We start from the raw sequence: 27,122 nt of genomic DNA, 5'->3' as shown, positions 1-27,122 counted from the left end.
AATGACACTTTACTAAGAATATAGTAAGTCAGAATTTAGTCACAATAAAGCCATGGAGATAATTATTTATGACTTATTTATGATTTATATGGAGAGACTAATAGAATGGCTCAAATTCACACTGAAACTACATTCTTGGACTACTATCCATTCAACACTTCTATAGCCATGCCAAAGTCAAGGGAAAACAGTTCTCCAAATGGCAGGAAGCCTACTCATCTGGAAGACATTCCAGCATAAATTGGGTATGTGGTATTCTGGATTGATTGTGCAAAATCCTCTCGGCACCACCCCGCCATCTAAAGTTTAAAATACAGGCTGGAGGAAAATTTCTTATCCTTTCTGCTGCATTGGAAACAGTGCAGGGAGGCCAGAAAAAATGGCCCTGAAGGAGCCTTGAACATTGATGCTGCTCCAGTCCTGGGCTGGGACCCATGCTGAGGTGCATTCCTGCCTGAGCTGCTAAATGCTGATAACAGAGCATCAGCTGGGGATTCACCACCACATCACCATTGATGTTTTTTGATTCCATTTTCCCTTTCCTCTATTGTCTCTTTCTTTTATTTTTTGAAACACTTATTAATGCCTTTCCTTAGAGACATTAGCTCTTTGGGATCTAGCCCAGAGTTTCTCACCCTCGATGCAATCAACACCTGTGGTGGGGACCATCCTGGACACTGTAGGGTGTTAAGCAGCCCCTCTAGGTTTTACCTACTAATAGCCAGAATGGGCTACACCCCACCAGTTGTAACGCCCCAAAATGTCTCCAGGCATTGCCAAGTGTCCCCCAAGGAGAGGCACAATTTCCCAATTGAGAACCACCGCTATAAAGAGATGATACCATAGGTTGACTAGGTTGATAGAAGATAAATAGGTGATAGATGAAATAAGGAGATGATAGATAAATTAGTTAGATAGGTAGATAGATAGGTGATAGGCAGATAAATGACATGGGTAGATGATAGATAGATGACAGATATGATCGATTGCACAGAGACATAAATGCATAGATAGATACGGACTCTCTGTGCTAAAACAGAGTTTCTCAGCCTCAGCACTGCTGACATTTAGGGCCGGATGATTCTCTGTCATGGGGGCCGTCCTGTGCACTGTAGGGTGTTGAGCAGTGTCCCTGGTCTCTGCCTACTAGATGCCAGTAGATTCCCCATCCCCATGCCATGTCAGCCAAAAATGTCTCCGGACATCGCCAAGTGTCCCCTGGGGACACAATCCACCCCTAATGGGAACCATCCCCATATGCCTACATGCTGGGAACTGAAGGCACTTGATTAGAAAGTGTTGTCATCATGCCTTTAATTTTGTTAAAATTCTTTCATTAATGCCATATTCAAAGAAGTCCTGAAATGTCTCTGCATTTTCTTGAAATTGATAATGGAAATAGAAAGCAACCTAAATTGTTTTATCTAATGTGAATATTATCTCATAAAATACAGTTTGAATATAATCACTGAAACAAAAGTCTCTGGGTCCATGATCTTTTTTTTTTTTTTTTTTTTGGACGGGCTGAGGGGCAAGGGGGAGAAGAAATCAGGTATGTTTTGGATTCCAGTTTATAAAGATAAGATTTCATTGCATGCAAAAGCGCACACAGGGCGGAATGTCTGTGCGTATTTATTCTGGAGAAGGAATCATGTCGTTTTTAGCCACTGGGATTGCTCCCAACACACAAGACGAGTGCAGGGGCCCAGTGACTCAAGGGCATCCAGGAAAAGCCACCTACCTGAAAAGCGCGTCAACCATCCGCTTGGACGGCAGCCTCCAGAGGATGCGCGGCCAGGGGTCCCCCGAGGCGCTGCAGTCCAGCCTCAGGGTCCCCCCGTACTTGACGTCAGTCCTCCGCGGAGAGGTGCCGGTGATGCGCGCGTTGGCCGTGGCGCGCTGCACGGTCAGCTGCACCGTCCTGCGCGCCGAGCCCACCAGGTTGGCAGCCACGCACTCGTAGCGCCCGCTGTCCTTGGGCGCCAGGTTGCGGATGTAGAGTGTGCCGTTGGGGAAAACGAACAAGTTCCCGTGGATGAACTGTGAAGGGCGGATCTGGGTCCCATCCCAGAGCACCCAGCGCACGCTGGGCAGGGGCGCGGCCTTGGCACTGCAGTGGATGTGAATGCTCAGCCCCGGGGGCAGAGAGATGTTCTCCAACTTTTCCTGGTGAATGACCGGGGGCAGGGCCGCCACGTGGAGGCGGATGGCCAGGCTGTCCGCCCCGGCTGCGTTGCTGGCCACGCACTTGTAAACACCTCTGTCTGCAAAGGACGCCTCCTTGATGGACAGGGTCCGGTTTTCATGCAGCGTGATCCGGCCTTCTACGGGGGACACGGTGTGCCACACCCTCCTGTCAGGGAAGATCCAGGAAATTTGAGGAGCGGGAGTCCCCTTGGCCAGACACTCCATTGCAATGGTGTCACCCAGGTAGACCGTGACATCCTGGTAGTGGGATGCTAGGATTTGGGGCTGTTGCACCGTGACGGACAACAGCACCACCATCCTGTCCACTCCGTGCAGGTTGTTGGCTGTGCACAGGTATTGGCCACGGTCCTGCACCTGTACCTTTCGAATGAGTAAGGTGCCATTCTTGAGGACTTCAAACCGTTGTGTCCTGGTGTTAGGAGTCATGAGGGCTCCTGGAGAATAATAATACATACTATCAGCATTGACATACACTGTCACTTTTCATAATGATCCAGGGAGCGTAGTTAGTTAACTAATCTAATTCTCCTCTTCATGTTCAAAGCCGCATAGGTGGGGGTGTGAACTGGTACAGCCACTACGGAAAACAGTAGGGACCTTCCTCAAAATAATTTTTAAAAAGAATTACCATGTGACCCAGCAAACCGACTTCTGAGTATATATTCAAAGGAAATGAAATCACTATGTCAAAGAAACATCTGCACTCCCATGTGCATTGCAGCACTGTTTGCAATAGCCAAGACATGAAATCGACTTAAGTGTCCATCAATGGATGAATGGATAAAGAAAATGCGGTATCTATACACAGTGGGATACTACTCAACCTTTAAAAAAATTTTAAAAAAGGAAATTCTGCCATTTGTGACAATGTGGATGAACTTAGAGGACATTATGTTAAGTGTTAAGCCACACACAGAAAGACAAGTACCGCATGATCTCACTTATATGTGGAATCTAAAAGTGTCAGACTCATGGACACACAGTGGAATGGTGGTTAGCAGGGGCTGGGGTGGGGTAGGGGGAGATGTTGGTCAAAGGATAAAGTTCCAGTTCGAAAGGAGGAATATGTTCAAAAGATCTATTGTAGTTAATAAATATATTGTATACTTGCAGATTGTTGAGAGAGTAGATTTTAAGTGTCCTCAGCACAAAATAAAAAGTATGCACAGAGAGAGAGAAAATGTTTTGTTTCCCCATTTTTGTTCATTCATACACTAGTCCCAGAATCAGGGCGTGGGCTACCTTCAAGCAAAAAGCAGCCAACATGGGCTTCAGAGAAAATTCTGGAAGCTGGTAAGAGCCGCGGGAACTCCTAAGAGGTGAAGCATGTTCACCTCGGTTACTGGAGACACAGCCTCTCCCTCATGCATGCTGATGCTGTTCTGAACTCTCTGGTTGGCTGCATGGACACTCCAGGCTAGCAGCAGCTGTCCACACCTGCCCAGAGAGGCCCGAGTCCACAGAGGGTTAGATCGATCGGGTCTTTCCCTGCCTGGTCTGGCTGAGCTGAGCACTAACTCATGCTTCCAGGGGACATCTGACATCCCCACACTCCAGCCTCCACTGTTTACAATCTCCATATTGTACACCCTGTCTGTCCTCAGGAGCTCTACCATAGTCTGGGTCTGTACTAACCATGTGTTTCTGACGCTTTGACATCTGGGGTCTGGAGGGACCACCCCTCCCAGGGTGAGCCAATTTGTAAACATAGCAAACAACTCACCAGTGTGTGCACCTTAAGTGTACAAACCAACCAATCCAGAGCCCACACCCCAATCATCTCCTTTATAAGCTGTTTACACTGTGTGCCACTATCCCCTGCCCCAGTTTCCCCAGGACCAGGTACCAGACGACTAGGGACAGCTCTACATGCTCTAGAGTCTGGTGACATTTTTCTAAGTCTCACCTGTTCTTTGATTCTAAGCCTTGCCTGCTCCATCCCATAGAAACCACAATACAGGCTATTGCCCACCGTTTTCCCCTATCTCTCTGCCTCCTGACCAATGCTGGTACACCCCTGTGTAGCCCTGTATGGTACAATGTGCCTCCTCTTTTTGGAAACTGTAAGCAACAAACTGTTTTTAATGGTATCATCTCTTGATGTGTTGGCGTCATCCTACTGCAGTATAATAAAACATGCTTTTTAAAACTGGGGAACCCTGGAAAACGCTGAACCTTAGTAACCCCTTTCTTCTCCCGTGCTGCTGGTGCCTTCTTGGGTCTGGCCTTCATCTGTGGGCTATTCATTTTGTTTCTGACCAGCCCCTGTGACACTTCTGCTAACTTTCTCTAAGATGAGAGAGTTTTCTGCCTTTGGGAGAAGGTCTCAAACTCTGCAATCTCTCCGTAGTCTTCATCCTCACTGAAACAAAGGCACTACTCTGGTGTGTTTACAGAAGCTGCCAAGACCATGGCTGTCCCATCCAAAACCAAGCTTGGTGGCCAGGTGAGTCTGCCTAGCACAACAGGTCTTAGGAAGCAGGTGTTGGTTGGTTGGTGCTGGACCCTCCCTGCCTTCCAGGTAATGCAGCTAAGAACCTGTCCAGCTTTGTGTTTGAGTTTTCCTGAATGACAGGTGACTGGGCATGGGCACCCACCTGCTGACTTTCACTCATGGGGTCCCACCTCCCCGTTGAGGTATTTTATGATGCAAACACCAGAGTGTTTGTATTTCATTAAATTTGGAATAAAAGGGAAGAACCGCTGAATATCTTGCAGAAAATGTAACGTGGCCTTGTATTTGTCTCTGATGCCTTAACAACAGAGCGAATTTTGTTTATCCAACAGCTAAGGCATGATTAAATCATGTTGTGTATCTCCACAACGGTAGACTACAACACTCTGTGCATATGAGAGAATCTGTTTGCCATGCAGTGAGACAGAACTTTCTAAACACCAGAGCTAGCGACCAGAGGAGTCTGCATGGGGAGCTGATCCCTGGAGATGCAGAAAAAGAACATAGATGAACATCTCTGAGCAGGTGCGATGCCATGACGCTCTGAAGTGACTTGAGGTGTGGAAGACCCTGAGGATTAATTTCAACAGGATCTCCCAGTAGAGGGATGGCTCCTTCAAAGACATAACTGTTTTAGAATGAAAAAAATCATCATGTCCCCGTTTGCGACTTCAGGCAAAATTTAGTAATAAATCTTTACAGAGACATATGACTTCACATGCTGAGCTGATCAAAGAAGTAAACAGTGTCTCTGGGCTCAGAGCCACTGTGAACCTCTAGAACACTTCCAACATTTGAGAGAGAACCCTGAGCAGAGAAAGTACAGCTCTCTTCAGTGTCAGCAGCATGTGTCACTCCCGTATTGTCCAAATGGACACCAAAGATACCCTACAAAGTCCTCTGATCAGAATCCAGGATATAGAATCCAGAATGAAGGATACAGTTGTATGGAGAGAGCAAAAGAGAAAGGAGAAAAAGGGATGGTTTTTCATGGGGGCTACGATTCTCGGCTTTGATTTTTCTCTATTACCTAGGAATCATGTTGTCCTCCAGACAGAACAAATGGCCAGTTTATGAAACAGAGCATTCTGTGGGTGTCCTGGCATTACAACTGTAGATGATTGCTGTGGGGAAATTGTACCCTTCCAAAATGTGTATGTTAAAGCCCTAACCTCTAATGTGACTGGGTGTGAAGATAGGGTCTTTACAAGTGAACAGATAAGATGTTGATTGGGGGGGTGGAGAGGACACGAGGAAAAAGAGGAATTGGTAAAGATACACGAAAATCAACTATGTTGTATATTGATAAATTAAAATAATAAAAGAAAAGAAAAGAAAGTAGGGTCTTTAAATAGATAACTAAGTGAAATGAGGTCACTAGGGTGGGTCCTAATCCAATAGGTTTGGCATTCTTATAAAAAGAGATTAGGACACAGAGACACACAGAGGACAACCATGTGATGACACAGGGAAAAGACAGCATCTACAAGCTAAGGAGAGAGGACTTGAGAGAAACCGACCCTGTTGACAGCTTGAGCTCAGACTTCCAACCTCCAGGACTATGAGAGAATAAATGTCTGTTATGCAAGCCACCCGGTCTGTGGGACTTTGTTATGGCAGCCCGAACAGACTAACACAATTGTTACTCTAGTTTCGAATCATAGAAGAGCCTGATTAGTGCTTAGAAGATTAGAAGCTAATCTCTGGCCAAGCTGGGTGTACTTTTGCAAGCCAGTGGAAGGACAACGTGCATCTGCAGACTGCCCCTCACTATACTTTATTCTCCCATGGGTGATGGAGACTTTTGTACTGGACCCGATGGGTTGAAGATGAGAGGCTCCTTTATGGAATATTCCAAAGCCCAGGTTATTTCCTATTCCCAAAGGACCTATTACATGTTTCTATGGCCCCATTAACATCCCACATCCATACCGGTTCCTCACTTCCTGTCCCTGGAAAGGCATATGCTTGGATCTAGGTCATCAAATATCTCATCCCGTTCCACCAATCTATTCTTTTCCCAGAGTCTCTGGTTCCGCCTGGAGTCACAGACGCAAGTAACCTCCTCCTATGCAAATTCTGGTGAAAATGCACATGCTTAAACACCCTACCTGTGGAAACCTTCGTCCAGGTAACAAAAGGCTTCGGTTTTCCTGTCGCTTCACATGGGAACACGACATCTGTCTCAGCAGTGACAGATACGGTTTGTGGGGACTTGGTGATAATTTGGGGCTTTTCCCCAAGCATCCAGAATTTGGATGCAGGTGGTCCCCCAGCAAAGAGCTTTGAGCTGCCCTGATGGAAGTTTCTGGAAGACTGGCTAGACGATGTCATGAATGAGGTGGACCTCCGGGTGGAAGAGACCTGGGGGATATTCTGTAAGTTAGCAGAGGGTGATGCTGTGGTTCGGGGACCGTGCAAGAATGGAGGAGCTGGAGGTCCCAAGTCCATGTGGATGACGCTCTGGGAATGTATCCTATTGTAGGGACCTGGGTAGACTTTCTTCTCGCTTGTAACTGGGGCAGGCAAGGTGGACATCTGGGGCTTCAGGGTGGCTTTCAACTGTGGGAAAGAGAGGGTCCTGTTGATAAAGAAAGGGAATCTTCCATTGGAATAATGAGGAACTCTTGAACTTGGAAGCTTGCCAGCTGGGCTTCTTAGCTCAGGGATGTTATTATTCCCAAACACTTTGGAGTAGCCATTGAAGTGGTCGGCTCTTTGGTCAGTAGACTTACTAGCAATGCTGGATCTGGACATGTGTAATGGAACAGCAGTTGTCATACTTGGTAATTTTGCAGTTGTGATGTGTTTGTTCTCCGGCAAAACCCTTGAAGGATACGCAGTTATTTCTGGCTTGTTGGTCAAGTGACGAGGTGGCTGGAAAGTTGCAATGTATCTAAAGGGGCTTTCTGTGGTCATATGCGGTGGCCTCACTGTCCCCCTCGGTGGGATAGGTTTGGCAGGGACTCTCGCAGGTTGGTGAGGGACGTGGACTCCCCCACTCTGGTGGTGACTATCTGGGCCACGTGGTAGACTGTTTTTGGTCCGACTCTCAAATACTTCCTTTTCAAGCTCCTGCTTTGGAGATGAGTTAAATTTGTCCTGGTTGGAAGATGGGGTGGATAATTCATTTGGTCTGAATTGATGCCGAGTTCCCTCTTTGTTCACTGGTGGTGCTTTGGTTACTGGATGCCCCACATAATTCAAGAAAACATTTTCCCTGGAATCTGTTGATGTTGGAGGTGTTGTTGAAGTAAGAAGTGTGGGCTTAGTGGTGACTTGTTCCAAAGACACAAGAGTGGTGGGTGGAAATGGTGATGTTGTCTCCTCCACCAGGGCAGGGGTAGGGATGTGGTTCCGTGGTCTAGTTTCAGAACGCATATTAGCCAGAGCGGTTTCACGGTGATCCTGAGCACTGAGGGTGCTTTCTGCCTGACTTGAGGACAACTCTGCTTTTATGCTTGAGAGGGTAGTCAAGGCACCAACTTCCTCCAGTTGAAATAGTGTAGAGGTGGCAAAAGAAGGTGAAAACTCAGAAGTAAAATCCACATCCTCCAGCTCTTTAAAAAGGGGTGGGTCTGTAGGATTTTCCCAAAAGCTGGTAGCAAGTGTGTCTGTCTGTAGCCTTCCATACTGGGCTGTACTTGGGGGATCCCAACTTGGAGTTCCTGGAAACTCTGAAGAAGGTAATTCTTCCTTAAATTCTCCCACAGTGGAGACCAAGGATCCAGAAGTTGGTACAACATTAATGACTGACTCACCAGGATCTAAAGTGTCCATTGTATAGGCGTTGAGGTTTGAGACACCAAAATCCTTTATTTCCTTTCCTTCTGATGCAGGTTTATATGTGACTGGGATTGTCTCTTGGACTTTATCATGAGATAAATCTATTTTTGTTGTGGTTGTCATGACGTCTTCAACTGTAGTTGCCTCATATGTGTCCCTCGTATTCAGAGAAATAGTCCCAGGCAAGAGTACAGTTTCTGAACTGGGAGTAATAACATCTTCATGTTTCTTTTCTGGAGAAAGGCTTGGCTCAGTCACAGACACTCTTGAGCTCACTGTAGAAGTGCCATGCCGTTGTTTGTTTGGCCTCTTCCTGTGTTTCCTTCGTGGGGTTCCCTTGGATACAGGTTCTGCATGCTTTTCTACGTCCAACCGCTTTGGGATATTAACTGTATCATCAACCCAAGTTGTAGGAACCAGTGAACTCTCCACTTGGTTTGGAATCTTCATTTCAGGTACTTGAGTTGGTTGAGTAGGAAAAGTCTCTGTTGGGGCAAGAGCTGTCGGTGGGTTTTGCTTATACCGGTGACGGAATTTGTGCGGGTGTAATCTCCTCCTTCCACTAGGCCTCCTTCGAGAAGGGTGAGTAACCAGTGCTGATGGTGAGGCAGCCTTTTGGCTTGGTGTGGTCATTGCTGCTGTGGTCGACTCCCGGTCCAAGAGAGTGCCAAGTGTGGTTTCCCCAGGATGCTTAAATGCAGAAATGTTGTTCATCAGTCCCAGTGTGGAGTCAGGCATGGTGACGGATTTGGCGTCTTGCCCCTCACTCTCAGAACTTCCAAAAATTGTGGAGTCCCTCTCTTGCGTATATTCTTCCCATGGCATCTGATATTTCTCCTCTTTAGTTAGCAGGGTGCCTTGAGTACCTGAGCCACTCTTCACAAGCTGCATGTTGTCTGTCTGTGTTTGTAGATGTGATAGGTCTGGTCCATGTGGTTCCCCTAAAGTGGGAACTTGAGATGACTCAGATGTACTGGAGTCGGTAACCCCGACAGTGGGGGTTGGAGTCAAGTGTGCAGAGGTCTGTTCATTCATCTTGTCCCCATCTGGTTGTGAATTTGTCTCCAAATCTGGGTAAAAGTATTGAATAGTCTCCGATTCTGCCAAGGAGATAGCATCTAGGGGAGGCTCATGCTCGTTTGATGTGGGCAGTGGCACAGACCCAACATCTACTGATGAAAACCAACCCTCTGTTGCTGTCTCTTCACTGGTGAGCTCTTCGTAGACTGTGTCCAGGGTACGTAGAGTAGGAGATGCTTCGTAAGGCTCAGACAGCAGTGTAGTGGCTGTAACCCACTTCGTGTCAACTTTGGTAGAAGTTACATCCTCAGTCTTCTCAGAAAACTCATCAATGTCTTCTTCCAGATGTGTGCTTGTTCCTTTGGATTCAGCAAGAATAACTCCATGGTGGTTGTGCTCTAGTCCCATGCTGGTGGAGGAAACAGTACTCAAAACCTGTTCTTCCTCTCCAAAGAGAGACATGTCAGCTGAGGATTCTTCAGCACTGGTTGCTGTTTGCATGGGAGATACAGAAGGAGGAGAAACAGCAGGTGAAAGAGGAGTCACTTCTAGACCGATGGATGGAGGTGTCGTGGTTTCAATGACCTGTGGTACTTCGGTGCCCTTAGGGATATTTTTCCCACGTACTCTGGCTAAAATATCTGCCCAGCGCTCTGGGTTGATCTGTTTATTTGCCACATTTACCCTTCTCCTGGACTCAAACACTCTGCGACCTTCTGCAACATTGGTCTCTGGTTCTTTTTCAGGATGCTTCCAGAGTTTTGGTTTTCTTCGCCCTTTCTTGGTTTTCTTATCTTCAGTGATGGCATCTTCCTTTGTTTTGATGAACACTTCTTGGTCCTTTGGATGCAGAACTCTTCTTGAGGTGTTATCTTCATCTCCTATGCCTGAGCCTCCTTCATCCTCTGCAATGTCTCCCCTTCCTCTTGAGAGATTCTTTGTGCCTGGACGTCTCCCTTTTTTGGATGTTCTGCCAGATCCTTTCTTACTCACTGTGACTCCGATGGTAAAATGGTCTGCCCCTTGCTGGTTAACAGCCACACATCTGTAGTAACCATTGTCACCAACTTGGACCTTTGGGATGGAAAGAGTTCCATTTGCCAACATGTATGCATGTGATGTGTTAGCCAAATCATTAACTATTCTTTTGTTTGGAAGAATCCAGCTAAGGTGGGCTTCGGGTATTGCCAATGCACTGCAAGGCAACATCACTGTCTCTCCTGAATCCTTGTCAATTGTCACAGTATATCTCTCAGGGGACTGAGTTGTAGGTGCCTGCACAAGCACCCTGTACACCATTCGGTCCATGTCGTCCCTCACCTGAGCAATGCACTGGTACAAACCAGAGTCAGACAGCTCCATTGATTTGATCTTCAGCCAGCCACTGCTGAGGATGGAGAACTTGCTGTCCTGGTCACCCAAGGGTGCTTTCAGAATGGAGCCATCTGGAAGCACCCAGAAGATGGATGGACTCTCAGAAGCTTTCACATTACAGCTCAGCTGGCAGGGACTCCCTTCCAAGACAGTCTGAGCTCTTTGTACAGCTGCACTTGGCTCAATCATGACCCAGCTTCTGCTCTGAGCCTGCCTCATATCTTTGATGGACATGGTTTGAGAAAACTGGGCATAATAGGAGAGTAGCACTTTTTTGGCTGTACTCTGACGCCGATTCAGTTGGATATCAACAGACGGCTGCATGATCCATTCTGGTTCTGCAAGAATCTGGGCTTTGACACCTGTGTAGTAAAGCGCATCCTCATCCACATCTTGCCTGTACTGGTAGCTGACCCTGGGGTCTTTGCTGAGCATGATTTCTTGGTGAAGCTTAACCGGGACCTCACTGTAATATGCTATCAATTTCCATAGTTTTTCGTAGTTTTCGCGAGTCATGGGACACTCAAAGTCCAAGGCGACTGTTGCATTTATATCAATCTCTGGAGGATCCGTCTGGTTCAAGTGAATTTTGTACACATCCGTGGGCTTCTTAATGTTGCAGGCCAAGTTCACCATGTTCCCGTGCTCATCAGTCATATTCAAAGAGATGTTCCATGGGGGTAAGTGGAGCCCATCTAGGGTGAGCTGGTTGTCACTGTCCTCTTCTGGTTCCTGCTCCTCCTCGCTACTCCTGCTCCTGTTCTGTCTCAGAGGAGACTCTATGGAAGGCTTCAGACAAGTGATGTCCTTCAGCTTGTGAATCTCTTGCTTGTGCAACTTCTTGGGACTGGAGCATATGGCACACAACTGCCCACCTTCATAGGCTTTGTCCTTCTTGCATTTCAGAATCCCTGGAACAAATAAGCAAACACAAAGTAAGTTAACGGGCTCAAGAACAGCATGCCTTGCACAAGGCCAGAAGATACATTCTCTGCATTTTTATCACTCAGGTGCATTTGTATAATAAAGTGACACCACAACTGATTTGCCTCTGTGGCTTCACTTATGACTTTAACTCACTAACCAGTGTTTCTTAACTACAGTCATGCACCACCTAATGATGTTTTGGTCAACCACGGATTGCATATATGATGGTGGTCAGAGCCATAGGCTGTACCATACAGCCTAGGTGTGTAGTAGACTGTACCATCTAGGTTTGTGTAAGGACACTCTGTGATGCTTGCACAATGAAGTCATCTAACGATGCATTTTTCAGAATGTATCCCTGCCATTAAGTGATGCCTAACTACTTCACAATGAATAATAAGTACTAATGGGTTTCTTCTTAAGTGTTTTTTTAAGTTAAAAAGAAAACAAAATGTCATTCACCTATATCCTCCAAATTACCTTCTGTGCAAGTCCAGGAGAACTTACATAAATCATTGCAACCCATGAGCATATTTCCTGGTGACAGGATCAACCTTTGACGTGACTCATATCATATCTACCTTTTACGATTTTTTCTCTTACTATATATATATATATATTTGTTTTATTTGGGGGATTCGCATTCTGCTCTTTGTCTCCTGGATATGAAATCCTCCTGAATTTGCTCCTTCTTGTATGGCCACTACTCAGTCACTTTTACTGTCTCCTCCTCTGCCCAACTCTATAAAGATGAAGTCCACCTTCACATGGTCTTAGACCTTTTCCCTTCTTGCTTTGGTTCCTCATTGATAGCCCCGTGCACACACATGGTTTCAATTACCATCCATCAGCCAGTGACAATTTCCATATGTGGTTCTCAGGGACAAACACATCCTCTGAGTTCCACACCCAATTGCCAGATTGCCATGTCTACTTAAGTGTCACAAAGACTCCTGACACTGACATTTACAGAACAAAATTATGTTCTCTCCCAGCCCCAAATCTAGATATCTCGTGCCTTTCCTGCATCAGTAAGTGGCTCCACAATCTCCACAGTTGGGGAAACTGGAAGACCAGGAGTTCTTTTGGCAGTCCTCTTGGAATATGCCCACTTCGTTCCACTCCAGTTGAGAATAAGCCGGCCAAACAGCGTCATCTATGACATGAAGGACTTATAAGGCTCCTCATGGGCTTTGCCATATTTACTTTTACTATTAGCACAGTTTTCTATGGGAGGTTCAGAGTAAACACCTTGCCTTCCCCAACACCCACACTCATACAAGCATTACAACATACACATCTGTACATGTACACATTATACATACACATATGTACACACACATACAGGCAAACACATGCATGCCTGGGTATGCACACACAAAACCATGCACACATATCTCCAAACAATGGCAGAGATAGCCCTCTGCCCACCACAGCTTCATGGTCCCACTTCCACAGAGTAGTGCTGCTGCTGAGAAATAGCTCTCCTAATGCATTTCCAGGCTCCTTTGCACCCATTGGGGTGCAGGGACTAGTTCCCACCAATGAAATATGTGTGGAGGTGGCAGGTGTCTTTTCTGGTTAAGACCATTACCAAGAGGGTATTCCTCTGTCTGCCCCCATCCTTTGCCTGATTTTGCAACTCCGATGCCAAATTTAAGGTGGAGCCAGAGGTGGAACCACTGGGCCCTTGAATTTAACCATGGAGGAAATCCTCCTTGCAACAAAAAACACTCATATTTAATTGTAGTATAAGGCAAGTGTTTGGAAGGTTTCCAGGTGGGCACGTGTTAAAGGGTCTAAGTAGAGATCAAAGTCAGCAAGGCCTCTCAGAGGAGACAACCTTCTAGTAAAGCTTTGAAGGCTAAGAATAAGCCAGCCCCTTGGACATCTAGCAGAAACGATTTCCCAGCAGGAGACTGAGTTGGAAATAAGATTGGAAGGTACAATGAATGGGTAAAAAAAAATTTTTAAAAAAAGACAGTGGCCATGTGGCTGAAACTGGGTGCACAAAGAGAACAGGAGACCAGCAGGTGCAGTGGGGTGGGGGGCGGGTAGAAGGACTATTGTGTGGGAACTTTGGGTAAGGAGAGTGCATTATATCCTATGAGCAGTGGAAACCAGTGGAGGACTCAGGCAGATGTGGGGCACAGCTGGAGGCACAATCTGAAAATTGTTTGCACTGATGTGTGGAGAGTGGACTGAAGGCTGCAAGGAGGCCTGTTCACAATGTTTCACCTTCCTTCCAGAGGGAAAGGAACAGAGCTCGGTCCAGGTTGGTGGCTGTGAGAAGACAGGACAGGATAAACCCAGTGAGATCTGAGGATGTGGGGGGTGGGCTGTGAGGTGAGACTTGGGGAAGGAAGGGATGAGAGAAACAAGGAAGGAAGAAAGGAAAAGAGAAAGGAAGGAGAAAAGAAAAAAATGTGTTCTATATTTTGAACTATAATCTACTTTCTTGCAACTTGCACACACTGGTTATAATTGCGGGTATTCTCTGGGTCAATACAGAACATCTCTTCCCCTGTCCATAAAAGAATAATTTTAAAGCAACCCCAGCCTCCTCTTTCCCAGGCATCTTTTAATACTTCCTCATAGGACATGGATCTACAGACCTTCCCCATCCTAGTTTCCCAGAACCAGCTGCAGCCCAAGCCTGGACACCACACTGCAGATATCCATTCAGGGACAACCCAAGTCAACTGTACGTCATGAATTAAATGATACTTACTCTACATTTTACTGCGAGATAGATGCATTTGCATTATGTACTGGAGGTGTCTCAACGTTTAAGCTGTGACGTTGAACACATAAGTGTCCTGCTTTAATGACTTGGTGCTCTGATTTCACCCAATGCAAGATGAATGAAGCAACGTAAGATCCTTGGAGAATGGAGCTTCTCCAGAAAACTAAGAGTAGGCAGCTAGGAGTTACGTGTGCTCTCCTTACCTCTGGATTTTGCATCCCATTCCAGAAATGACCTCATTTCACAATCACAAGACCATGGATTTCCATGCAGGTAAAGATTCTCCAGAAGCGGCATGTTCTGAAGCATGCCGGTGGGAAGAGTTGTGAGCATATTCTCCGCTAGGTATAGGTGTCTGATGGTGGACAGTCTGAAATAATCCAGAAACGTGAACGTGGAGAAGGTGCCAGGGTGGAGCTGCTGGAGAAGGTTTCCTTCCAGGTGGAGAAGCCGCAGGGATGTTAAACCACTGAAGGCTTGCGGGTGGATAAACTCGATCTTGTTGTGGTCAATGTGCACCCTTATTAAGTTTGAGAGTCCCTGGAAGGTCTGTGCTGTTATTACCCTCAGCTTATTATAGCTGAACTTGAAAACCTACAGACAGGGAAAAAATTTTTTTAAAAAAAATTCTGTTTACACTTAAAAATGCCACAGCCAAGAACAGAAACCAGCACAAAAGGCAGGAAAGTAATAACATTAAGATGGTTTTTATGTCAAGAATAGCAATTTTATGGCTCACGAGAATGATATAGTTTTCTTTTTTTTTTTTACTGTCATAAAATCTGTATAATAAAAGGTTTGCCATTTTAAGCATTTCTAAACATGCAATTGTGTGGAATTAATTACATTCACGATGCGGTGTGACCACCATCTCTATGTGACCACTACCTCTACCATTTTCCAAAATTTCTTTATTAGTGCTCATCAAGGCTGCAGATAGTGATGCTTATAAGGGCCTAGGTTTACCTGGAGAGAACTGAGGTCTCTTAAAGCCCCGTCAGGGATGTTCGGGATCTCATTACCATGAACCATAAGAAGCTGCAACTTGGTCAGTCCCACAAATGAGGTTTCTGAAAGGGCCTGTATACTATTAAACCTAAAAAATAATAATTAAAACAAGAAACCATGAATACATAAATTTCACATGGAAGAGATTCTCCAGCCTGCCTAGGAGCACGCTAGCAAAACGGTGATTTCGAGGTCATATGGTGCCACTGCCAAAACACATTCACCCCTTTGGGTCCTTGTCCATCTCGGGGCTCAAAAGGGATCTGAGATATTTTATTTGTCTTTGTTTAGTTTAGCAATATTTAACAAGAATTTTGACTTGGAATATGCCAGTGTAGTCCAGATGCTGTTCCTTATAGCTCCTTGTTTGAAACTCTGCTCTGAAGTTGCAATAATAATGAATGACACATGACTAGCAGGAATGGTAGAAAAAACGAGCAATACTGGACATAGCTTTGCATATAAGAGAGGAGCACACTCTGGGCTGAAGAGCCAGATTAAAACACTGACCACCACACACCAACACTCTTATTACACAAGGAAAGTTGCAATGTCTGGTGGATTGTCTAAGTTATTTGTAAACATTCTGGGGTTTTGCTGCTGCTGTTGTTTTTGACATTGCATACACATTGGTCAAGATACTTTCTTGACCAGTTTGGAAATTCCTCATTACTGTCCAGGGGAATCCTCAAACTATATCCCTGGGGAACCGGTTATAATACGAATGGAAAATCCTGCATGTTGTTACATTACATCAGTGTTTCTGCTGAGGTATAACATACCTAGTCTGAGAGTATTGATTGGATCTCCTGATTGTGGCCTAAATAAAGGAAATGGACCCATAGAGGATACAGGAAAACAGCTCATAGCTAAATATAGCAAATGCTAGCCAGGTCCAGTTTTCTTGTAAACTCATCATGCCTAAACCCGGAGCCCAATTGCAAAGTCAACAGAAACACCCAGCTGGGTGTTTACTTCCCTAAGAGCCAGTCTTAAGAAGCACCTTTCAGCTACAAAGTCTTGAGGACAGGAAACTTATACTCTCCAACACCAAAACCATGCACCTGGATGGCTTCAAACTCTTCAACGACCTAACTTTCAAAATTACATTTTTATATATAAGACCAGTTTATGCAAAGAAAACATCAGTTGGAATTATATGTATACCACCTCATGAGGATAACATTGCATAGCTTCAGAATGGGGTATGGGAGCCATATAGTGAAAGATGACTCTATTTTCTATTATTCATTTTGATTTATGTAGTCAATGGACAATTATATAGTTTCCCTCTTCTGGATTACAGGACATTCTCTGCTTCCCTTCTTTAGTGTTTTGTTCCAATGACTTATCAGCTGAGCTGTGTTCTACATAACAACACTGTCAGGTAAAATATTAAAAGCATTGGGTTCATAGCTAACTTTGTACTTTATATTCATGCTTTGGACTCCCTAGAAGATGGGAGGATTAGCAGGAATTGAGCACAGCCCTCTGCAGATCACTTTTCCCGCTTTATCACCTAAACCCCATGATGCATGCATGTTTCACTAATTATACACAGCAGGAACTGAGATTCAGAAAGTTTCCCAATTTTGGTCACACACCAAGTAAGCAGGAGAAAAGGAGTTGAACCGTGGTAGGTCCAATTTCAAAGTTTACGTTCCTTTCATTACATAGCGCTATTTTGGTCCTGTTCCAACAAAGATGCGGGCTTTAAAATCCTGCAAGCAAACACAATGGCAACCACAACGACTCCTATTTTAGAGAGAAAACTTGCAGAAGACACTGAATGCCCTCTAAGGATACACAGCCACTCCAGGTAAGATCCAGATGTCTTGAGACTGAAGCGTCACCATGCACTCAGATACCATTAACAGAGATGGGAGAAGCCATCAATATCTACTTGACAAGGTGTTTTACTTGGTGAGTTCAAATGTGTGGAATTATGATGCAAAACTCCCCCAAAGATAATGCTGCAAACGCAAATGAAAATTGAGGGCGTGAAGATCCTTTTATGATGTTAGCGATTGTGACCCTCCACGTGCACAAAAATCCAAGGAATAGAAGAGAGAGGTGCATTTACCCCCATGAATAGCTCTGTGGTCTCCCGCAGCATCCAAAGAGGGAAAGGGAGGAGAGAGTTGATTGCGAACTGTTTGGAGAATTGAGATTCCAGTTTCTAGGTCTGCTTTGTTGCCAGCTAGAGATGAGATCCCTCTATGAGATCAGCATTACGAGAAAGGTACACGTTTTGAGGTCATACATGCTTCATGGTGCTTCCTGGCTACCCCAGAGAAGTTCCTTAATTTCTCGGAAGCCCAGATTTCTCACTAGTAATGCTACAGATATTATTCCAGAGGACTGTGTGTGGGTTAAACGATGTCATGCCTATAACCCCTCAGATGCTGCTGTGTGTCAGGGGCCACTACAGAGTTTTTGGAGGGAATCGTATCTACAAGGTAGGCCACAAGTAGACAGGAGCAAAATTCACAGCAAAACAAGACACAGAAAGAAACGGGATGAGCATTAGCAATAAAAAGTAGCAGCTGAAGTGCAAATGGGCAGGGAGATAATACAAAGAAATCATACGCATAAACATGCTCAGTGACAGCTTCAGCGTTCAAATGTGCAAAAATGCATACATGTTAAAAATAACATAATCAAATATTCACAACATGAGCAGATACATCCACTCAACGGTTCTTCTCAGAAACACCCAAACGACCAAGTTCAGACCTGCTAGAATGGAGCATCGAGCATGGTTAATGACCATCTTAAGATGCTTTTTTTTTTTTTTTTATGGAACACTTTGCTTGTTTCTTTTTATTTAATCATTAGCAGACATGATTTAGCACATAACAGAGGGTCGATAAGCTTTGGCAGAGTGGGTTTGCTGATGAAATTCTCAGAATTGTTCAAAGACTTTTCTTCAAGTGAAATACCAACCATGAGCAATAATTTAATGTACACGCATTAAAAGTCGGAAAGTCGGAAAGTCTGAAACTAAGTTTCGGGGAAGCCTGCTGGAGAACAGATATCTCACCAAGGCATTTTCTAATCCAGTTTTTACATCTGTTCTCAGCGACGGTACTGTGTAGCGACCATGACTGTTGCTTGAGATGCACACAAAGAAAAGGAATGAAGTACTGACACGTGCCACAATGTGGATGAAACTTAGAAATGTTATAAGTGAAAGAAGCTAGTTGCTAAAGGCCACATATGGCATAATTCCATTTATATGAAATGTCCAGAATAGTCTAATTCACAGAGACAGAAAGATTAGTGGTTGCCAGGGGCAGAAGATGGGGAAGGAAATGCGGAGAGACTGCTAGTGGGCATGGGGTCTTCTTTGGGGGTAACGGAAATGTTTTTGAACTAAATAGAGGTGATCAATGCACAGCGATGTGAATATTCCAAATGCTACTAAATTGTACACCTTGAAAGAGTGAATTTTATGTCTTTTGAATCTTACCTTGAAAATGCAAAAGCAACAGACAGGTCAAGTGTGTATATGTGCCTTTAGGATATAGCTGCCCGTGTGAACTAACTCCAATACTTTTAGAGATAGAGAAATAAAAGGAAAAATAAGGGAGGTGTTGCTTAAACTTCTCTCTATATGAAATGGTGCCCAGTGCAGGGCATTGCCAATGGAGAGAGGAAACCAAGATTTCCACTGTTTTATTCAAAGCCCATTACTTGGTTCACTGACCCAATTATGGACTTTTTTGGGGTAATGTCCCGACATTCCATAAACTAATCCATTTGGCATGAGTTTACCACTAGGACTTAGAAACGCTGGGGGGAAATCCATTCTCTTTCTGAAATCTATGCTCTAAGATGCTTACTTTTATTTACAGACTAATTCTCTGTGCACTTGGGCTTGGCCACATCACTTTAATAGAACATTTCATGGTGGACGATGGGTCAGCTGTCTACGTTATTGTGCTGTGTGCTGCTGTCTTCTGTTTCTTGGGCTTGCCCAGATAGCTCCACCTGTAGGGCACTTTCACTTCACCTGTCCTCTGCTGGGTCCTCCAACCAGGATTTCTCCACTGAGGCAATGTGCTCCAGGGGACATTTGGCAATGTCTGGTGACATATTCAGGTGTCACAACCAGGTGGAGGATGTTACTGTCATCTAGTGGGTGGAGGCCAAAGATACTGCTAATCTTCCTAAAATGCACAGGACGGCCACTACCACAAAGAATGATTTAGCCCCAAATATCAATAGTGCCAAGACTTGGGAGCTGCCTTAGCATCAGAGTATCTATCTATCTGTGTACCTATGTATCTATGTATCTTCCTATGTATCTACATATGCATGTATGGATCTATCTATGTATCCATCGATCTGTTCACCTATTTTTGTATCTATCCATGTATCTATCAATCACCTGCCTATCATCTGTCTATGTATATCTATCTGTCTATCTGTACATCTACCTCTCTATCTATACATCTGTTTATTGTCTATTTATGTGTCTATGTATCATTCATCTATCCATCCATCTGTGGCAGTAGTTCCCAATTGGGGGCGAGTTTGCTCTTAGGGAACATTTGGCAGTATCTGGAGACATTTTTGGTTATCGTAACTACGAGGGGAGGGTATGTTACTGGCCTCTCGTGGAAGAGACAGGGGACACTCCTCAACATCCTAGAGTTCACAGGACAGCCCCCACTCTAGAAAATCATCCAGCCCAAGTCAATAGTGTGGCAGCTGACAAAGCCTGTTCTAACCCAAGAAAGTCTACGGGCTGAGGTGCTGCCTCATTTTTTTTATTGCTAGTTAGCATGTTACGACTAGATCTTTCTGAAATGGTTCACATGCAAAAGTGAATGAATGTCAACGTCCAAACCCTGTTCCATTTCTTGCATCCAGCATTTTGTGAAGATATAGCAAGCCAAGTGGAGAATGGTATCTGGGCAGGCAGGTGGGATTTGTAGGGGACAGGTTAGCTAGGAACTTGGAAGACATAGGAAGGAGTTGGGGTTCCTTATTTAAAATGCAAAGGGAAGTTATCAGAGGGTCTTAACAAGGGGGGTGATGTGAACTGAAGTATGTGTTAAAATGGCATTGCTGACATCTACCTGGACCGTGAGTCAGAGGTGGGCAGGGAGGAAGCAGGAATCCTGGTGAGGGATTGAGGGATGCCAGTGCCCCTAGCAGGGTGGAGGAAGTGGAGATAAGAGCACGTCGAAAGTTTCTGGAGATATTTAGAGGAGGAATCAACAGGCATTGCTGAATGGTGGAATTATGAGTGAGGAAGATTGGAAGGACTTCTGCTTAGACGGGAGCAAATCGGTGGACGGTTCTGTGTACTGAGACGAGGAAAACTGGGAGAGACCAGTCTGGAAGAAACCTCTCAAAACTATATTTGCCACATTATGTTTGAGATGTTTGTGAGAATCCAAAGAGAGAGTAGAACTTACAACCAAGATGGAGACACAAGATGCACGTTCAAGAGATATGGGCCCACTAAGCAATAGAGTAGAGCCCTGGGAGCAGGTAAGATCACCTGAAGAGAGCCTGCAGGTAAAGAGGTGTGGAGAGCTCAAAAGGTGAAGGCAGGTCTTGAGGCAGAGGAGATGAGGGCCAAAGGTTCCATCTCTACGGTGGGTCCGAAAGAGCTTAACGTTCCTCAGCACGTTTCAGTCCAATGGCATGCGATTCTCTCCTCTCTGTGACCCCAAAATTCTCAGGGTCAGCTTGACATCCAACCATAACGGTGGATATTGAGGCAGATGAGAAAAGAAGACAATTCACACCAGAATAAATCCCCCTGTTTAGGAAGTCTCCCAAAGTCTAGGAAGGGGCCACATCAACTTAAGAACCTGTCTTTCTCAAACCTGATCTTTCTTGTGTTGGCTTTTAAGAAGCCTAAGAGAGATGCAGGTACTATTGGCGCTGGAGGTAGAAGCAGGGAGAATATTCTGGGACAGACAGAAGCTCAGGGAATAAGTTGACTGCCAAGTGGAGGGAGAATTTTCTTCTGTGTCTCAGGACCCCAGGGTATGGATGAATGCTCTTTGCATCCTTCTGAAAGCCTGCAAAGAGACTGGACAATGAGATGGCACTCATGGAAGAGAATCTACATGGAGACTGGAATGACCCTGGAAGGAGCCTAGCTCTGCAGCTCATTGAATACGTAGCCCACACTCCAGAGCATCCTCATTTCCTGTGGACTGGCAATACCTGATTACATCATAAACTAACTGAAGTATCTATGTTAACACAATTTACACGAAATAGTGTCACAGATATCAATGAGTATCACAAAACAAATTTTAAAATAAAAAAAAGGATGCATATCCGAGAAGTGACAGAAAGATGTCATCAACACTAGCTCCCCTTCCCCAGAGGAAAAAAAATCCTTAAAAGTCTGTAAATTAGACACTAGGTGGATGATGTCAGTTTCCTTAAAAAAAAAAAATGGAAAGTAATTTTCAAAAAATCTTTGATGCTGTCCAAGCAGGAAACAGCAATACTGACTGAGAGCCCTAAAAACAGCTGTGTGGGAATAGAAGGTTTCATGAGCATTCTGCCAATAATCCCTCATTCTCTGAGAGTTTTATACTCTCTCCAAACTTTGAAAGGCAAACCAGACCCTGAATCTTATCTGTGTTAGACACTGCCCTTGCTTTTCTTTTTCTTATGTCAAAACACATGATGCCAGCTTCATTATCTATTTTGAGATTGATTTTCAGACAAAAGGGCTGTGGTTTTAACAGTGCTTTAAAAAGTGATATATTGATCCATGTTGTGAATTAAGCCAGACAGAAGTCATGCATGTTGCTGCAGTAAAGGGATTCCTTAGAGATTTTTTTAAAAATTTTTTCTTTTCCTTTTAATATTACACAAAACCATCTCAAGATAACATTGGCATTCCCAGGAAAAGAAAGTATTTTGATATGTTTGTTCTACTTCAATGGCAACGTCTTTGGGGCACGATGGATTCATTGTCTTTATTATGAGTTTAAAATGAAACCACCAAAAATCATGTTCTACTTTAAAGGTTAGTTAAGTTTCACACTGAATTTGTAATAATGAGTATGTTAATAATAAACAATAAATTTTTTTAAAACCCTTCAGATTGAAGATGGGTGGGGAAAAAAGCATTCCAGAAACTGTAAGTAAGATGCCAACAGCTTGACAACTGTATCCCCAGTGTCACAAATCTAAAGCCACCATACAGTTAACCTTCTCCTTGGGGAAGGTGCATCGAGCAGCTTCCAAACCCCCATTTCCAGCCTGAGAGTCTGTTCCGAGCACACAACACAGGCACACACACAACTCCTGCACAGGAACATAGCAAGAAACAATTCTACACCAATCCCATTTCCATGCTTTTTTAGAGGGCTCCTCCAAGGCCTGCCTGAGTACTTCCAATTGTGTGCCCTGCCAAGGAGCTAGGCTTCAGGGACTAGGTGGCTAATCCAGACTAGTGAGACAGTGTGTCAAGTGGTTCACGAAAAGAGCAATCCCTAGCTGGAGCCATTTTTCATGCCAGGAGATGCAAGAAAGAAGATAAATTGTAGATTTGGTTCTACTTTTTGCTCTGAAAACACCACTCACTCCATCCACCCCTGATTCAAATCAGCTTTATCTCCTTTTCCTTTTGTCTCATCCCATTAGACAAGTAGTGTGTTCAAAAAAAAATTGTAAGATTGTAACAAGAGGAACTGTCTTATGTATTCATATTTGCTCTTCCGGCAAAGTCAAATTGTTTTCCCTACTGAGTCATCATCCTTGTGGTTGGATCTTCAGACAGTCAACTCATAAGGTTTTCCAAAATTTTTTGAGAAAGCTAATGATCTATTGCTACCGGATAGGGAAGTTTCTACCTTATTTTTTCAACTTTTCATTCTTTTATGCAACCACTGGTCTTTATAGTTAAAAGATGCAAGACATCTTTATAAACTCTGTACTCTAAAGTGCACAGGCACATTTACAATTATTTGCCCATTGATTCACATTTGATCATTTTATTTTATTAAAACACCCCCACAGTGAATACCCATCAGATGCTAATTGAATGTGTTGTTTTCTAGATAGTAGAAAATAGCTAATATGTTTTGTCAAAGAAATTCAAATGATTTTTGACTATTAAAATTATACATGAATACTTTTAAACTCATAGAAACTAACACTTACATACATAAATATTTATGTGTATACAATAAAAGAAAAAGAAAAATATTCTATCGGGAATGCTGCATAAAATATTTTTTAAAGATATTAATATTTTAAGGAGGCAAAATCTGAAAGAATTCTTTGGTTTCCTCAAAGTTACAATTCTGTCATCCAGGGGACTTACAAAATGTCACAGGTGTCTCATTGATACCTTTTATTATTCTTAAATAGTTTCTAAAGTCTGTTTAAGTAATCTTTATATATTTAAGTGTATGTCATATGCATTTACATCCACAACATATTTTTAAAATGCTATTAAGGAAATTTCTTGGCAAACTGAGGTTGCTCATGATGCTTTGTTAATAAACCTTATAGCATTGCAGCTGGTGGATGTGTTCAGATAACCGCCCGAAAGGACGGAATTTAGTATCGCTAAAAACTGTCACCTCTATTCTGCCCATGCAGAGGCACATAATGCTAAATAGAGCGACATACAGAGGGAATGTACACAGGAAGTGAAGAGGATGCACACAAAAATATGCAAAACCAAATAAATACACACGCAAAGGCATTTAAACTGTTCAGCAAGAATATGGTACAAACCCCAAATTGATTCTTTCCACATGTTTCGAAATCCCAGCAGGAACAGCAGACAAGGATCGAAACGTGCAGTGGACCTCGCTGGGAACATAGCAGGCACAAGGGAGGGGACAGGACTTTGCTGATCGCGGATGTCCCCAGACCAGAATCAGCACCACGGAGAGCGCCCCCCAGGGCGCCCGCGTCGGCATCGCGTGGGGGTGCGTTGTCCTTGGGTACCTGTTGTGCAAGGAAAACACGAGATGCGCTTATCGTCAGGTGGCACGGACTTAGGTTTATCAATGTTTAATGGAATTGTGCATCATGCTTCCCAAGCTTTCCAAGACTTCAGGTAATATACTGGAGTGGTCCCTGAAATATCTGAATTAAGGAAGGTGAGACATTTTTTTTCACGTTACGTCTTTCACTTGAATCATTGCAACAGATACACAGCCGTCACTTTTTGCTTTGATAATAAGATTTGGCAATCTTACTGTGGAGTGCTCTGGAAGAGTAGGTATGGAATAGACACACCTGCACACACACACACACACACACACACACACACACACACACACACACACACACAGATTTATGTTTCTATCGTAACTAAATAAATAATAAAAAAGTTATGTTTGTGCCTCCAACAGCGAGACTGAGTCTTTATATTTTGCATGTACTTGGATAAAAAAATTTCTCAAGAAAGCAATTTATTAGTAGGACTGTTTTCCTCCTTTAATTCTATCGTCTTAAAAGTGCTTAAAGAGGTATTCACTAGAGGGGGACTCATCCCAGCATTTGTGTTTTTTTTTGTTTTTGTTTTTGCTATCCCTAATGTTTCTCTCGGTTAAACCAAAGGGTTATGACAGTGCAATATCGTTGTTTATGGGGAGGAAGTTTGGGGGAACCTCCGTAAAATCAGCCATTAAATAAAGAGAAAGAAACTGCCTTATGAAATCTGCTCTGTCAAGCAGAAAAGACCAAAGAAATCACTCAAAAAATGAATAATAATAATAAAAGCGCTTAGATAAATGTTAGATTTCATCAGCTACCTCGTCTAGTAGTGATTTTTTTTTTCGTGCATTGGCTAATGCCTTCGTCACCTAACATTTCTGTCATTTCTTGAATAAAAGGTACTTTAAAATAGCGATGCTTGTTAAGGAAATAGTGATACACAATAAAGGGACACACGCCTGCCCATTCGCCTCTGTTCTGGGTGAGCGCTCATCGCTAATAAACTCTACGCTCGCTCTTGCAAAGAAGGAAGAAGCATCCCAACCCTATGGCTTTTTCCATCCTTTAAATGACCTCGAAATCATTATTCTCTTAAGCCCATCTGCGCCTCGCCTCTCAGCTGCCCCATAAAGAACTGGCGGTGCAGGCAGTTCTGCAGAAACCAAGTTCGGGCTCCACCTCTGAGCTCTGCAACGAACCGGCTCCTGCAGCTTTGCAAAGAGGAGTTTCCTCTCTTGCCCGAGCCCGGGCTTCCCCCGCCCCTGCCTGCGCGCCCGACCTCGCCGCTGGGATTCCTCCAAGAGCATCCTGGCCAGCGCCCCGCGCCCTGTGCCCTGGGCCTGCGAGGGGACCTGGCCCCAGGCGTCCCAGACGACTCTCCAGCCTTTGCTCTCTGTCCGGCTTCCCACCCCGATCTCCCTTCCCCGGTCCCCACTCCGGAAACCCAGGGAACTCGCCGCAGGGAGCCTTCGTCCTGGGGACGTGGGTCCCGTCTCTCCGCCCTGCGCCAGCAAGACCTCCGGAGACAGCCTGCGAAGCCGGGGCAGCTGGGGTGGGTGTCCCTTTCTCCTAGCTGCGGGCAGACAACCTGGAGCTGCCAGGCGGGCAGCCCTGCGCCCTGGCCGGCTTCCAGAGCCCGCTCTGTCGCGCCGACTCTGCTGCGCGGTGAAATATGTGCTTTCCTGGAACGCGGCTCGGGTTGCCCCGCGGGTCCCCGCCTCCAGGGACTGGGACATCAAAACCCCCAAATTTTCCTAGATGGTGACCTCCCCAGTTTCTGCACGGCTCGGATCACGGCTGGGCGTTAGGTCGCCCCCTCTCCAGGAAAGGCCTGGGAGGACCGGGGGAGACTTTGAGTACCAGGAGTCGGAGGAACTTGGAGAGAGGTCCTTCGACTGTTCTGTCCCCACCGATGGCAAGAGCAGAGGGGACTTTACTTAGGAATCCCGTTGTTAGCTTCCCGTTGGGTGGGTGCGAGGTAGCCAGAGGGAGAGAGTTAGTTAGACCTCTGCAAAGCGTCGTCCTTCACGATTCTATCAGCTCCCTCCCTGACCCCTCAGCTACTTGAAATAGTGACACAGAACGGCTCAATCTGCCTCTTGGACCCCTGCTCCCCAGTCTTTCCCCTGGAGGCCCCCCAACGCCTCTCAGCCCCTGCAAGCACAGCCGGCGGACCCCCGAGCGCCCTGGCCACCCTCGGCCCTCACCTGCCCTTAGGAAGCCGCGACACACGGGAGCGGTGCGCCTGGAGCAGCCACGGGACCAGGGCGCGCGAGTCACGGCCGAGAGTGCGCGGGGGGCATGCCCTTCCCGGGGCCGGGGGCGCGGCAGCTCGGCTTCCCAGCGCGGCACGACGAGCCAGCAGCGTCCTTTTATTCCCGTCGCCGCGAGGCTTCCCCGAGTCCACGCCTCGGCCCACCCCCACCCTGCCCCACCCCGGGGAGACGGGGCGCGGGCCCGCTGTGCGCTCAGCCTTCGTCTCGTCTCTTCATCGCGCCCGGTCCCGGGTGGGCATGCCTCGCCCACTGGCGCTGGAAGAACCGCAGGCACCAAAGGCGGACGGCCGTGGGCAGGAGTAATCTTTGTCCCAGAGAAAGTCCTGGGAGATGCAGAGAGCGCGGTGCAGCTGCTGCTGCTGCAGAAAAGTCCGCCGCA

At 45.3% G+C, this 27,122-nt stretch overlaps 1 protein-coding gene across 1 annotated transcript in view; it reads right to left on the bottom strand.

Annotated features, from left to right (window-relative positions):
• MXRA5 (matrix-remodelling associated 5) overlaps positions 1-26,794 on the bottom strand; it is a 30,955-nt gene extending 4,161 nt beyond the window's left edge. Inside the window, exons 1-6 of the mRNA XM_008582681.1 lie at positions 26,675-26,794; positions 24,258-24,473; positions 15,483-15,612; positions 14,720-15,110; positions 6,775-11,754; positions 1,742-2,642 (exon numbers count right to left, since the gene is read on the bottom strand). Of these exons, the coding sequence (XP_008580903.1) occupies positions 1,742-2,642; positions 6,775-11,754; positions 14,720-15,110; positions 15,483-15,612; positions 24,258-24,445 (6,590 nt within the window). The 5' untranslated portion in view covers positions 24,446-24,473; positions 26,675-26,794. The remainder of the gene's footprint in view (positions 1-1,741; positions 2,643-6,774; positions 11,755-14,719; positions 15,111-15,482; positions 15,613-24,257; positions 24,474-26,674) is intronic.
• Positions 26,795-27,122: the final 328 nt, after the last annotated feature.

The sequence above is a fragment of the Galeopterus variegatus genome, unplaced genomic scaffold (assembly GCF_000696425.1).
Source record: "Galeopterus variegatus unplaced genomic scaffold, G_variegatus-3.0.2 Scaffold94, whole genome shotgun sequence".
Lineage (NCBI taxonomy): Eukaryota > Metazoa > Chordata > Mammalia > Dermoptera > Cynocephalidae > Galeopterus > Galeopterus variegatus.
Note: the sequence above shows the minus strand (reverse complement) of the source record. Positions and strands in the feature narration are given on the sequence as shown.